Genomic DNA, 16087 nt, shown 5'->3' on the forward strand with positions numbered 1-16087 from the left:
TGCTTCTGGACTGGGCACAAATGCATGCAAATAACATAACATTCTTCAGAGGTACTAAGAGTGCCAGTCAGTGCTCACCCCTTTTTACATTTCTTGAATATTTTCCCAATCTTGTCATGTGGAACATCATACTTGTCTGAGATCTAAAGGAGAAAAGAAAAATAATTATAAAATGCTGTTTTCAAATAAAGTAGCCCTGGTGGTGCAGTGGTTAATAAATACAGAAACAACTGTTTTTTCAAAACTCCATATATGAAGCTATATCTAAGACCCCGTCATGTCTGTGGGGGATTTACTACGTTTGGGGGAGCTGGAATCAGGTTCCCTAGTTCACAGATGTCAATAAGCCAACTGACTGAAAAAATATGGATATATATAACTAGGACAAGGTGAGTGTATTACACGGTTATAGGTGAGCATATTACACAGTCACAGGTGAGCATACTACACAGTCACAGGTGAGTGTTATCACACAGTCACAGGTGAGTGTATCACATGGTCACAGGTGAGTGTACTACACAGTTGAGGTGAGTGCATTACATGGTCACAGGTGAGTGTATTATATGGTCACAGGGATTGTGAACAAATGTACAAAGAGTTCTCTTTGGAGTCGACACATCTAAGCTGAGTCAATCCATTAATTAGCACGTGACCTTCCTGACCCGCTGTCTCCCCTCATCAGTAAGTGAGACTCACTGCACATGTCACAGGATTGTTATGAAGACTAAAGGGTGTCCCGCACGAAGCAGGAGTTAAGTAATTTCACGTATAGAACTATGGGAAGGAAAAAAAAGTTTCATATCCCATAGTCCAAAAGAAACATCAGAGACTTCCCTGACCACAAATCAAGAACTCCATCTTTGCCAGATCTACACAGAGCCCTTCCAGAAAACAGTAAGGCATCCTGTAAAATCATGAAAGCTCCCACTAAACACAGCTGCAGCCACTGCTGCGTGGCCCTCGGCCTGTCCTCAGTCTCTGTCCACGCCTTCTTTGTGATCAATGAGTGGGCCACACAGTACAGTGTAACGATCCCAGTGTAAACTTTGGATGTTGTGCCTTCAGGGCATAGAGGCTATCTTTAAAGAGAAAGAATGAATTACTCCAAGAACAAGCAGCTGATTCAGTCTACTGGGAAGTCCCAGATCAAATGCTTTATTTGGAATTGTTGTCTAGACCACTTCCAAACTGGGACCACTGCCGAGTCTCAACTGGAAAAGCAAAGCACCAGGCTGTGCTAAGAAATGGGGCCTCCGAAGACCAACTTTTATATCTTTCTCAATCTAACAAAAATATAAATTTCACACTAAATCCAAGCTCAGCACACAATTATAAAAATCTATTTCTTTTCTATATCACTGGATAATAATATTTTGTATATTCACAAAAACCTAGCCTTGGATGTTTGCAGCTGCTTCTTCTCATTCTGAGTCGTCCCACATCAGCAGTGGAAGGTCCTGAGAGCTTTACTCCATCCACATCATTAAGGCCGACTCTACTCTGAGGAGGCAGCTCTTCTCCAGTCGTATTTTTGGTGTCTTCCAACCTGAGGGGCTCACCTTCCAGCACTATATTGGACAATATTCCACGGCTATTCTTAAGGTTTTCACTAGCCAAATTTTTTAGAAGTATACTGCCAGGTCCTTCTTCCTAGTCTGTCTTAGTCTGGAAGCGCCGCTGAAACTTAGTCTGGTGACCCTGCTGGTATCTGAAATACCAGTGGCACAGCTTCCAGCATCAGAGCAACACACAAGCCACCACAGTACATCAAACTGACAGACGAGTGGTGGATATTTGACACAGTAAGTCTCAATCTTTTTCACACTCTCTTCCTATAATCAAGAGCTCGCATGATTCTTAAGAAATGATGAAGGGTCATCAAGTAACAAGGTGAGAAAGAGAAACTCAGAAGAAATCACAGAAGAAAAACAGAACAACAGCTGGAAAGCAGGGGACAGTGGGGCTTGTTGGTTGTGGTAAATGTGAGAAGGGAACACACCTAAAGAGATGTCTGTGAACCCTGGGAACTTTCCTTGAGAGACTAAACAACAGCTCCCCCACAATCCATTGTCCTTTCAGTCTGTTTTGTTCTTCTTCATTGCACTTATCAATTACATATTAATTTTTAACTTATTTTATTGTCCCTAACTAGAAATGTACACTCCGTTAGGCACTCCTGTAACTCTAGTGCCTACATCAGTACCAGGGACAGAGCAGGCCTTAACAAATATTTGTTAAATGAATTCAACACACGGTAGCTGTCAGGGGGAGCCTGACGCGTTGCCAGCCCAATTATGCACGTGCTTTGAGCTCCAAGATTTCTGTCATCTACAGGAACTGAAAAGAGCCTTGGTGGGGCAGCGGTTAAGCACTCAGCTGCTGACCCAAAGGTCAATGGTTTGAATCCACCAGCATCTCCATGGGCTAAAAGAGCTGGCAATCTGCTCCCATAAAGATTACGGCCTGTGAAACCTTATGGGACAGTTCTACTGTCATACATGGTCACCATGAGTTGGAATGGACTTGACGGCACACAACAACAACATAGGAGCTGACGTTGGTACGTATCTAGACACAGTCCTGATCACTTCAATTTTACGCAGGAGCAAGGGCAACATGGGAAATCAGCACAGTATTCTTCTCATGTTGTCACTTTTACTGATGTCCCAAAAGGGAACACTGGCATCAAATGACTCTTCAGCCCTCTGTTGAGGTTCTGTAGGAAGGATTTACGGTCATCACTGGTCACACCTCTAAATTTTGTCAAAGAAGATCCAGGAGCCACTAAACTGTATGATGTTTTTACGATTTTACTTGACTAAAAATAATTTTTGTTAGTTCTAAATGGCTTGCTAAATGGCCAACTCACTCTAACCAGGTATATAAAGTTTAGACGATTTCACAGGCCATCACAAATTCATTCAATTCAGTTAAATAGATATTACTGAGTGATTATTATCTACCAACCAGTGTGCTAGGGCCAGTAGTTTAAGACCGAGTGGAAGAGACAGACATGCAAGCAAATGACCACAATACAAGGCAGGCTGAAGTGTGTGATGCAGAACAGGCATAAACAAAGCACCACGGCTCAGGAAAGGCTTTAAAGATTTCAGTACAACAAAGGAATCTGGATAGTCTGAGAAAATTTGTTCAATGGAATGTCATCTTAGTTTCATTTTCTAAAGGGCACTACAAAGTCTGCATTACTTACAGCCTCCATTAAGCCTTTCAAAGACGGAGTCTTGAGCATCAGGGCATCGAAGACTTCTTCTGACTCCTTTCGAACATAGAGCAGCACTAATCCCCGATCAGAAACAAGGAGGGGGGTGCGGATGACACAGTTAATTCATATAATCGAAATAAGAAAGCACAGAATAAGTACTGGTTACAACAAAAATATACATCTACGTCAAGGACAGCAAACATGAATCAATATGAAATTTGTCTTAAGGAACAGTTTTCAAATTCTCTTTTAACTCTGCTATAGTCCAAGCTCAAGCTAGATGATGGCTGATGGAAGAACACTCTAGGAAGTGAAACTGGACAAGATCTGTTTGAGCAATTTATACTTCTGACAGATTCAAAACTCACTTCTAATGTGAAACTCCCACTAAGAAATCTAAAACAACGCACCTCTCTTTGGTTCTTCTATCCGGGTCAGTTTAGCAGGAGGTGGAGTAGCAAAGTCATCTTCCGTTCCATATGGCCCCCTTTTCATGTTAGATCTGCCATGGATCCAAAATACGTAATTAGTGACTTCAACTTAAATGCCAAGTACCAAATCAACTGCATAAACAAAAAGAGCCCTAGGATATATCACTGCCTTTTAGATTTAAAACAACCTTCATTGTTTATCTGGTCCAGCTTCCTTGCTTTGTGGATGACAAATCTGAGGTCCAAAGAAAGATACTTACTGAATTAACGAGGGGCTCAGGGCCTACCCTCAGGCTACCTGCCAGACATCCTCCATTGCTCTTATCTAGGTCATGCTGCCTTCTCAAGGAGGGAAGAGTTTCTTGTCATGAGAATTTTATGGAGTAGGTAGGATCTGAGATAACTTTGCACAGGTAGTAACAAAGGAGAGAGCGTCTGACGAACAGGGAAAAGTGGGAGCAAGAAATACGAAGCCAGGCTAGCTGAAGCACAATGTTCCATAGGAAGACAAAGGAAGACAAGTTAGGTTGGATTCTATTGTGGAATATCTTGATTGTTAGGCTCTAAGGAATTATAGATTTTATGGTGCAGGTAACAAGGGAATCTTTGAAAGTTTTGTGAGAAGAGAATGCTATAATCACAGCGTGGTGAAGACTGGAGAGGACTCCAGGACCTGAAGAAGAATAACCAGTTAGAGAACTTTTGGGATAACCACAGCATAAGATTGTAAGGGTTTTAAATACAGCAGTGTCTGTGAAAATAAAAAGAGGAGAGTGGATACAGGAGAAGTGACTTCTGTGACTGGCCGTCAAAGGCACAGACCAAGGATGTTCAGCGACTGTGAGGTTCAGTGTGAGTGAACAAGAAAACAGTAAAATAACTGAAAATTAAAGACAACGAGTGTTTGGTTTTGAGCAGAATGAGCTCTTAATGAATAGAAGTTGGGCCTTAAAAATATTTATTCTGTCACAGTTTCTAGCACATACACTCTAGCATTCAATAAAAGTATCTGTAGGATTTATAGCGGAAACACTAAGAATTAAAGTGGCACAGCAGAACTATCCTTTCAGAGAGAAAGCAGAGTAGACAATATCTACTGTTAGTGCCCCAAAATGATACTTCAAGTCTTGGGAATGGATTAAGGATGAAGGAAAGCAAAGAGCTGAGGAATGAACATTACAGAATGCCTACATTTAGAGTGTCAGGAGTAACACCAGTGAAGAACAGAGAGAAGATATCATCAGAACGAGAGGAGAACCAAGACTGCAGTAGCTCCAAAAAAACCAAAGAGAGCAGAGTCTGGAGAAGTAGAGGGTTAGTCAATGATGTTAAATGGGACAGATAAGAAGAATAAGAACTATGAAAAGCCTAATACTATGAAAAGACAAAGATCATATTTGTAAAGATACTGATAATAAAAGACAATAATAATGAAAAAAAAATGAAGTATTCGACTTATGTCAGAACCGACTTACGACAGATTAGTCATAGGGATGAAACCCCGTCGTAAGTCAGGGACTACCTATATTGTAAAATGAGCAGCCAGAGTGATTCTGTTAAAATGAAAATCTGATCATGTTTCTCCTTTTTCAAAACCCTCTAAAGCTCCATCTGTGGAAAGAGACAATGAAGAAGCTCAATATCATCAGTCAGAACAAGACCAGGGGTCAACTGTGGAACAGACCATCAATTGTTCACATGCAAATTCAAGCTGAAGCTGAAGAAAATTAAAACAAGTCCACAAGAGACAGAGCACAACCTACAGCATATCCCACCTGAATTTAGAGACCATCTCAAGAATGGATTTGATGCGTTGAACACTAATGACCGAAGACCAGATGAGTTGTGGGATGACATCAAGAACATCATACATGAAGAAAGCAAAAGTTATTAAAAAGACAAAAAAGAAAGAAAAGAGCAAAATGGATGTCAGAAGAGACTCTGAAACTTGCTCTTGAATGTAGAGTAGCTAAAGCAAATGGAAGATATGATGAAGTAAAATAGCTGAACAGAAGATTTCAAAGGGCGGCTTGAGAAGACAAAGTAAAGTATTATAATGAAATGTGCAAAGACTCAGAGAATGGAAGAACATGCTTGGCATTTCTCAAGCTGCAAGAACTGAAGAAAAAGTTCAGGCCTCGAGCTGCAATACTGAAGGACTCTATGGGCAAAATATTAAACAATGCAGGAAGCATCAAAAGAAGATGGAAGGAACACACAGAAATCACTATACCAAAAAGAACTGATCGATGTTCAACCATTTCAGGAGGTAACATATGATCAAAAACTGATGGCACTGAAGGAAGAAGTCCAAGCTGCACTGAAGGCATTGATGAGAAACAAGTCTCCAGGAACTGACAGAATACCATTTGCAATGTTTCAACAAATGGATGCAGCGCCAGAAGTGCTCACTCATCTATGCCAAGAAATTTGGAAGACAGCTACCTGGCCAATCAACTAGAAGAGATCCATATTTATGCCCATTCCAAAGTAAGGTGATCCAACAGAATGTAGAAATTATCGAACAATATCATTAATATCATACGCAAGTAAAACTTTGCTGAAGCCAATTAAAAAATGGTTGCAGAAGTACATCAACAGGGAACTACCGAAATTTAAGCCAGATTCAGAAAGAGGATGTGGAACAAAGGATATCACTGCTGATGTCAGATGGATCTTGGCTGAAAGCAGAGAATACCAGAGAGATATTTACCTGTGTTTTATTGACTGTAAAGGCATTCAGCGTGTGTACCATAACAATTTATGGATAACACTGCAAAGAATGCGAATTCGAGAACGCTCAATCGTGCTCATGAGGAAGCTGGACATAGACCAAGAAGCAGTTGTTCAAACAGAACAAGGGGATACTGCATGGTTTAAAATCAGGAAAGGTGTGCATCAGGGTTGTATCCTTTCACCATACTTATTCAGTCTGTATACTGAGCAAATAATCCGAGAAGCTGGACTATATAAAAAATACAGCATCAGGATTGGAGGAAGAATCACTAAGAACCTTGCTCGCTGAAAGCGAAGAGAACTTGAAGCACTTACTGATGAAGATCAAAGCCTACAGCCTTCAGTATGAATTACACGTCAACCTAAAGAAGACAAAAATCCTCACAACTGGACCAATAAGCAACATCATGATAAACAGAGAAAAGACTGAAGTTGTCAAGGATTTCATTTTACTTGGATCCACAATCAACACCGATGGAAGCAGCAATCGAAAATCACAAGACGCACTGCATTGGGCAAATGTGGTGCAAAAGACTTCTCTAAAGTGTTGGAAAGCAAAGATGTCACCTTGAAGACTAAGGTGTGTCTGACCCAAGCCAATGTATGCATGCGAAAGCTGGACAATGAATAAGGAAGACCAAAGAAGAATTGATGCCTTTGAATTGTGGTGCTGCGAAGAATATTGAATATACCATGGACTGCCAGAAGAATGAACAAATCTGGCTTGGAAGAAGTACAACTAGAATGTTCCTTAGAAGGAAAGATGACAAGACTCCATCTCACATACTCTGAATGTGTAATCAGGAGGGATCAGTTCCTGGAAAAGGACATCATGCTTGGTAAAGTAGAGGGTCAGCGAAAAAGAGGAAGACCCTCAATGAGACGGACTGACGCAGTGACTGTAACAATGGGCTCAAGCGTAACAATTGTGAGGATGGTGCAGGACCAGGCAGTGTTTCCTTCTGTTGTACACAGGGTCTCTATGAGTCAGAACTGACTCAACAGCACCTAACAACAACAACAAAGCTACACTGTTTAATTGAGGTGTGCTGTACAATGTAAAATACACAACAAATTTTGAAGACTTAGTATGACAAAAATAATGTAAAATGTGTCATTAATAATTTTTATATTGATTACAAGTTGAACAGATTGGGTTAAATAAAACCTTATTAAAATTATTTTCACTTTTAATGATGAACCAGAAAATGTAAAAATCACATATGTAAGTCACATCACACATTTCTACCGGACAGCACAGCTCTAGAGGCAGCCATCTTACAGTAAAAGCCAAAGTCCTCACAATGGCCTCCAGCGCTCTCCATGTCTGGCCGATTCCTTCCTACAATTCTCCCCTCACTCACTCCTCTCTACCCTCTATATCCTCCTGGCTGTTTCTTGAACATGCCATGGATGCACCTGTCCGAGGGCCTTTGCACTTGCTGTCTTCTCTGTCTGAAATGCTCTCTCCCTAGATATTTCTCACTTCCCTCAAGTCTCTGCTCAAGTATCACCTTCTCAGTAACACTTTCACAGACCATCTTATCTATGTTTACCACCCTCAACCCCTAGCACTTCCCATCTCCCTTCCCCACTTAATTTTCTCCATAGCTCTTATCACCAAATAGAAATTACTTCTTTGTCTACTGTCTGTCGCCCCTACTACAATGTAAGCTCCGTGCCCGTCTAGTCACTGATGTAATCTTCACCTAGAACACTGCCTGGCACATAGTTTAATTTGTGGAATGAATACAACAGAACAGTTTCCTTCAGTCAATATAAAAACACAAATAAGTAATGTAAAATATAAAATTCTGATGCACTTCATGGTGCGGAATTCATGTTCTCAGGGGCCCCTTTCCTCTGCTGAAAGGATTATACATTTATTTTGCAGGACAAGTTTAACTCTGGTATTCAAAAGGGCACTACAATGCCTAGGTCAGGGATTGCTGAGTATCACAAGGTTAAGGTGGCAAGGATAGGAGCAGTATTCAAATGAATGTGCAGCTTGTAGAATGGTCTGGACAATGTTCAAACTAATGACAACCTGAACTGTATCACAAACAAGGCTTCCATTCTCAGAAAGAAGGAAAGATATCAACCTGGACATCCGGGCTGCTCCAAATTTAAAGGAAGATTAAAATAATAATAAAAACCATTTACCATTTACTGAACACTTAGCAATGGGTATTTTAGGTCCATTACTCCATTCAATTTAATTCTCACACCACTCTAAGATATTATTAGCCTCATTTAACAGTTAAGAAGCTGAGGCTCAGAATAATTTGCCCGAAGTTATGTAAGTAGAAAACATGAAAGCTTACATGGCTTTAAAACCTAGGTACCTTCCATCATAGTACCCTATTCTGAAGGGCAGGTTAGTGTCAAGAGAAAAAGGGAGATTTGAAAACCAAAACATTATCTTCCCCTTCCTGAAAAATTCCTAAAAAACTGTACTAAAGTCATCAGGTGGGAAAGAGCAAGGCTGGGGTCTGAACAAGAGGCAGAGGGGGCACTACGATGGCCCAAAGTAGGGTGCCTGACCCTCAACAGAGTAAGCGGAGCATCTGAGTAGGAGGGCTGTCTAGCGTGGGGAGTCAGAGCCCAAGCAGGATGAAGAGGTTGCCCACATAGGGGAGAAGCAGCAATACCTCAACAGCAACGAGCATGCCTAGGTTCCTGATCTTAGATTCTAAGAACCATTCTCCACTGAAAGGAACCAGAGTTCCTTGCAGCAGAGACTGATTCTAGGGCTGGAGAAGGGAAAGTATGAGAGCCTGGAACATCTTGTATCTGAAAGCAAAGAAGTGATCAAAGAATGAGGAGGCATGTTCAAAGGAACCAGGAGCCAGCTTGAAGGGCTTCTTCTACTGACCAATTCTGGGACAATTGGAGCATTAAAGTAAATAGGAAAACTGTGGGTTCTTATTGATGTAAATAAATGAATAAATTGGAAGTTTGATGAATAATGAGATTTACAAAATTTCAAAGTACCTCCCCAGGAAATGCATATTATGAAAGGAAAGAGTAACTTCACAGAGGAGAAACCTGGCGACACCAGACGCCTGAATCAAGTGATCAAAATGAACATCATCAGTAACAGGACACACTGAGTCACATGCCACCTGCCAGGATGCACTGACAACAACACAGCATAGTACTATGATATTCCTGGCAATGCTCTATAATCTGAAAAACAGCAGACCCAAACTGAGAGACAGTCTACAAAATAACTGACTTGTAACTTTTAAAAGTGCTGGGTCAGAAAAGTCAAGGAGAGACTGTTCCAGATTGAAGATTAAAGAGACTTGACGGTGAAATATAAATGTGTTACACTGAAGTGGATCCTTTTTTGCTAAGGACATCATTGGAACAACTGGCAAAACCTGAATGGGGTCTGCGGATTATATGGTACTAATATATCAATGTGAATATCCTAATTTTGACAATTATATAAGACTTGCCCCTGTTTGTAGAACATTAAAGTATCTGGGAGTAACAGGTCATCAGTCAGCAACTTACTCTCAATGGTTCAGGAAAAAATGGTTCTTTGTACCATATTTGTAATTTTTCTATAAGTTGAAATTGCTTTAGAATAAAAATAATTTATTAAAACAAAACATAAATCTTACCCTTCACCCTCAAGTTCTTCTGAGGCAATGGGAAGAACCTAAGACCAAAAAACAGATTGCTTTTCAAAAATATGCTGAAAATGTTTCAGACCATAAATAAATTATTCCTAAAATAGGAATAATTTTGAATTTGACCAATCTAATACAAAATCGTTTAGCTTTATTTTTCAGTAACCAGGTTTTATAGGTATCCTGAACTACTCTAACACAGGGATAGGCACACTATGGCCAGAGGGCCAAATATGGCCCAATGTCTGTTTGTATAAATAAAGTTTTATTGGTACATCGCCATGTCCATTTATTTACATTCTGTTTATGGCTGTTTTTGTACTTGCATGCAGAGTTGAAGAGTCATGACAGAGACTGTATGACCCAAAAAGCCTAAAATATTTACTAAGTGGCCCTTTATAAACAAAGTTTGCCGACCCCTGCACCCTCACACCAAGCTTATTAGAAATTGAATATAATGGCAATGGCTTCCCAAGAAATCTGAAAAATCATCAGTCCTTACAAATCTGTCTTAAACATCTTTTTTAATATTTATTTGATCTCAGCATAAAAAGCACGCTTCGCTCTATTCAAGTTCCTATATCTAGTAAGTTTTTGCCGCAAAGCAGGGTGTGACTATCTTTTAAACTTAGCATTATTTGCCAAAACACGGCTGTACTACGTGTGTCAATGATGATTCAGTAATTGAAACCATAAAGCATTCAGATGTTCTCTGTGCCATTAAGTCTACCTACCCTAGTTACTCCAATGGCTCCTCCTTTCTATCCAAACTCTATTTTGAGTTGTCTAGGAATACCCATATTCCCATACAAATTACATTCACAACATCATAGATTCAAACCTCATATTATGTTATGACTCTAGAATCTCTTAAAAGAGCTAAGAAACAGAATTAAGCTGACAGGCTTGGCACTGCATTTTCAAATCAGCAAAGCTTAAACATTGTGTTGCAAGGTTATCATCTCATCCCAACTAAATGTTCCAAAGATCTCACCCTTAATACTTACTAAAATTTGGCTTCTATTTACCATGAAAAACGCCAAAGAATTTTTTTGTCACGTCTTACTTTACTTTACAGTATTGCCTGGGATATTGGTACCTACATGAGTGCTCCGCTGAAGGTTGGCAAAGTGTACATCAGGAATAAAGAGGACAGGCTGAGTATCAAGATCAATAAAGGGTTTGAAAACCGTGATATCCATTCGTTTGTGAGAGGGAAGCAGTGGCACTTTAACATCAGAAACTGGAAAAAAAAAAAAAAAAAGAAAAAAAGAGGAAACCAGAGTCAACGGATTATATATACAGACTGGATGCAGGCTACATTCTCCTCAATGCCTAAAAAAATTGAGGTACACACGCAGCACATAAGATACAGGTTATGTTCCCTGAGCTAAGAGAAAAATCTATTTATGTGAAGAAATATGTTGTGTGTATTCACACTCAAATCCACGGAACATCTTTTCAAAACCAAAAGAGAAAAGTGTGTCTTTAAACATACGTGGGCATATACACACAGAAGATCTTAACACAGCAAAGCATACTGACTTTTTGTCTGGAAGGCTAAACCTTCTCATTCTATGAACGTCATTTGGGAGTGGGTCCACCTTAGCTGTCCTCATTAAATCATTTACATTCTAATCGCATGCACCTTTCAACTTCAGAATGCCCTGAGAGCTCAACACTGAGATTAAGAGTAAGCAGGACTGTCTAATTTTTAATTTATTAAATTATAGACTCCATCTTCCCCTATAATCTGGCCTTGAATACTTACTGAAGAGGTTTTCTAGTTAGTTAGCTATCCTCTGAAATGACGTAGGAGTTTGTGCTTTGATGCCTGTAGGACTATCCTGACTACTGTGATGCAGGGCAAATGTCTGCTCAGCCAGACTGCCTGTTCCAAGAACACAAGCGGTAGGCCCATGCACAGCAAATGAAACGCTACAAGCAGAGAGTAGCATTTGTTTTCTTTTAGCTGAGAGATACAGAGTTTTGTGAAAATGAATACTGGTCATATTAAAAAAAAAAAAGCAGCTTTCCTAGTAAAATGTCCAAATGTATAAGCCCTATAGATTCATGTTAGAAAACTATACTCCTTTGGAATTAAGACTTCCTGAATTCTCAATTCTTATTTTTTTTTTAATCTAAACAAACAGCTATTCAGGTAGAATGTGTTATTTTTCAAAACGAGAACCAGCAACCTGAGCTAGAAATGACAGCCAAAACCCTGAGTCCTGAAAAAACTCACGAATCCTTCCTTCAGTCCCCAAGAAAACTACTGAGTTTAGCATTCATCTGGTTTACACCACTTCACATTTCCATTTTGAGCAGTCAAAACCATCCAAGACACCACTCTGAACGGACAAGGTCTTAAATGCTTGGTGGAAACGTTTCTACTTACAGGCGTTCAACTGGGAGCTGGGGTCAGGACACTTGCCTTTTCTTTTGCTTTGTTTTCGTTCTTCATCCCTGATTTTCCGTTCAGCGCCCTGTACGCCAAGAGAAGACACGATTCTGTTGATCTCATCCCCTTTAAAAAATCTCTCTCTTATCCTGACCATTGGGTCGGGGGGGTCTCTCCTCTCTGAAGATAAAGTTCATTACTTACTAGATTCATAAAGCTTGTGACAGCAGTAGTCTCCTCTAAAAAGTCTATTCTTAAAATTATTTTTGACTATAACGAATCACAGAGAAACATTTATTTTAGCAAATAAAGCAAAATTCCTCCCAATCATAGATGTGGCTGTGTTAAATCAAAAGCTGAGAAAATGATAATGTAACACTGTCTTCAAAGAAATGAGTGCCTTTTCCCTTTGTCTAGTAGCACCCCATTAGAAAATGAAAGAAAAAATACAAGTTGACCCAACTTTTGACTGTACTTTCCTATATGGGCAATGTTGTAATTGCAAACTGTGATTCTGACCAAGGACTTGGCATCAACTAAGTGAGAGCTACAACCAACTATAATTCACAACAGCAAAGAAATCTGCATAATCATTGAAAAGAGAGAAAACTGTTCCCACAGTCCGATAAAAAGGACATACATGTACTGTGTATACCAACTATACAGAGAGTGACAATGTAATGCAACTGAACCCACAAAAAATTTTTAAAAAAGAACCCGATTAGTATTTAAACATGATCAGCAAATACATGTGATAAAAACATAACTATTAATCATTTTGCTTGACTTATTGGCAATTATATCTGGATGACAGAGATTTCCTTTCTTCTCATACAAGATTTTAAAATCAACCTATAGTAGCAGAGACTAAAAACTGGGGATGAAAGCAGAGTGTATAGTTCCACCTCCTACGTCCCTTAAGTACCCTACTATTATATGACACTATTAACACTGTATATGCCAAAAGGGCAGAAAAATGGGAGAGCAGATGAGCAGCTTTCACCTCCATGTACGTCTTTAGAACCACCTACCCCAGCAGGGAAGAGAAAAACAGGTAATGAGTATTTTTAGGGGAGTTACAAACAAAAGTCATAACCCATGATGGCTGAGGGTATCTGAGGTCTACTGACTTAGATGACACAAAACACCACTAGAACTAGACTCCAATTTTTCTACCCATGGCTTCGTGTGATTTTCTTTTACCACCTTAAACTGCTTATACACAAGAGATGAAAAAACCATGAACGACTCTGGCCTGTACATGTGACATGACATCCAAGACCTTGGAAACTACGTTCCTACTGCATGTGACCTACATAAACAGATGAGCAAGCAGGCAGTAACATCAGCAGATGAAATCATGTGTTGTCCCAACCACATTCTCTTTGGCAACTTTGAAGAAAAGGCATTTTGCTTCCCGGAATACAACAGCACTGCAGTGTTTAAGCACACACACAGCAAAGAGAGCTGGTTTCTAAACTCTGTACCACCACTGACTAATCAGATAACTTTGGACAGTTCATGAAACCTTCTCTATGTTTCATTTTCTAAATCAGTTAGCTACCTGTGAGTCTCCCTCAAAAAGTCTTGATACTAAAACTAAACTTAAGAGCAAGAATCAATACCTTCCCTTCAAATTGTTTATACAATTTTTACCGTCTGATATGGAAATCTCCAGTTCATGCTAAGTCATGCTGGCATCCTCTAATATAGCAATATTCAAAGGTGACCCTCAGACCAGTCATCAGTCCACGGACTCTTACGGTCTGAACAAAGGTAGGTCGGACATTTACAGTGAGCATTTAGAAAGCAATCAGAATAGTTTATTTCTGCTGAATCAAATAATTTAAAAATGGGGGCTTATAATTTGTATGACTTTATGTTTCGTTTCCTTCTTCCAGCAATTCACTTGAGTTTTTATTGTATTTTACAGAAGTTCATGACAAATTAGAGATAAAACACATGGCCCTTCATCATGTTTGAGACACTGCTGATAGATAATGGGAGTACACACTGAGGAAAGGCCTTGATTCAGAAACTGACCTTTGCTGAGTGCCTTAAAATAGTGCTATTCTAGGTGAAGGGTCTCAAGGCTGGAACCCTGAGGATGGCATTAGAGCAAGCCTCTACTGTGTTTACTACTCAGTGTTAGCAAACGTCTTCCAAAAAATAAAAATCATTACAGCAGTCAAAAGATGAATTTATGAGTTCTAAGTACTATCAAAGAAATTATTCCCTAGATAGACATGGAATATTTTTAGGAACAGCAGATAAGAATATTTTTTTTTTAAATTGAACTGATAAAACTTACTTCTTCCTAGTTTTTTAAGGAAAAAAAAAAAAACAATCCAATAGTTTTTCTTCAGGTTTTCTTTTGGCTGAAAAGAGGACTGTGGTGTAAAGGGAAGAAATCTGATTTACGGTCAGTAATTCTTGCGCTACACTAGAGGTGACTTATTTATAAAATGCAGTATATGAGAAAGTACCCATGTGGCACCCAATTCCCTCCCCAAAGATGTCCACATCCTAATCCCTGGAACCTGTGAATATGCCAGGTTACATGGCAAAGGGGAATTAAAGTTGCAAATAGAATTAAGGTTGCTAGCTGGCTGACTTTACAATAAGGAGATTACGTTGGATTATCCATGCGAGCCCAATATAATCACAAAGATCCTTCCAAGTGGAAAAGGGAAGTGGAAGAGTCAGAGAAGGAGATGTGAGGATGGAAGCAATGTCAGAGTGACGCAGTGTGGACACCAGCCATTGCTGACTTTGGAGAAGGAAGGGAGCCCCAAGCTAAGGAATGAGGGCAGCCCCTAGAAGCCGGAAAAGGCAAGGAAATAGATTGTCCCCTAGAGCCTCCAGAAGGGAATGCAGCCCAGCTGACACCCTGATTTTAGCCCACTGAGCGCCACATCAGACTTCTGATCTATAGAATTAATAAGATAGTAAATTTGTGTTGTATTAACCCACTGAATTTGTGCAGCAATAGAAAACAAATACAATCTGGCACAGTAGCAGGTAGGTACACAATAAACGTTAACTGAGTCTGGGTGCTTGAGAAAGCTCTCTGAACTTAGAAGGTCTTCAATTCATTTACCGTGGTCAGGTGCTGTGCTTCACGTACCTAGCATAAAAGTCAGGATGACAGGCGGACCAGGCCTATCAAACACACTAGAAAATACACTTTTAGTTATCTCTTGTTGCTGCTGTGTGCCGTCGAGTCGGTTCCGACTAATACCGACCTTATATGACAGAGCAGAACTATCTCACAGGGTTTCCTACGCTGAAATCTTTGCAGGAGAAGACTGCCACATCTGGTGGTGGGTTCAAACCGCCAACCTTTCAGTTAGTACCGAGCGCTTTAACCATTACATCACCAGGGCTCCTTTCTAGTTATCTAGTATCTTCTAAAAATCTTAATAAAAGAGGTTTTATTCAACAGGATGAAAAAAGGGGAAGTGGCCAAAAATAATCCAATATTTTTTGAGTGGGAAAATCTAAGTCTTCTTCAACCTTGGAACAACGGACCACTCATTCACCTACGGCTGCTTCCCAATTCTCAACGATACCACTAGCTCCTCTCCTCAAGACACAAGGGACCTACAACATTCTCTGTGGATTTGCACGTAGCAAAAGTGATACACAAAGCTAA

General features: G+C 39.8%; 1 protein-coding gene across 1 annotated transcript in view; it reads right to left on the reverse strand.

The window, feature by feature from the left end:
* The window catches only part of GRHL1 (grainyhead like transcription factor 1), a 54095-nt gene that overhangs the window by 2105 nt on the left and 35903 nt on the right, over nt 1-16087 (reverse strand). The window contains exons 10-15 of the mRNA XM_023728263.1: nt 12430-12517; nt 11135-11274; nt 10023-10060; nt 3634-3725; nt 3212-3297; nt 79-143 (exon numbers count right to left, since the gene is read on the reverse strand). Of these exons, the coding sequence (XP_023584031.1) occupies nt 79-143; nt 3212-3297; nt 3634-3725; nt 10023-10060; nt 11135-11274; nt 12430-12517 (509 nt within the window). The remainder of the gene's footprint in view (nt 1-78; nt 144-3211; nt 3298-3633; nt 3726-10022; nt 10061-11134; nt 11275-12429; nt 12518-16087) is intronic.

This window comes from Trichechus manatus, unplaced genomic scaffold (genome assembly GCF_000243295.1).
Source record: "Trichechus manatus latirostris isolate Lorelei unplaced genomic scaffold, TriManLat1.0 scaffold00023, whole genome shotgun sequence".
NCBI lineage: Eukaryota > Metazoa > Chordata > Mammalia > Sirenia > Trichechidae > Trichechus > Trichechus manatus.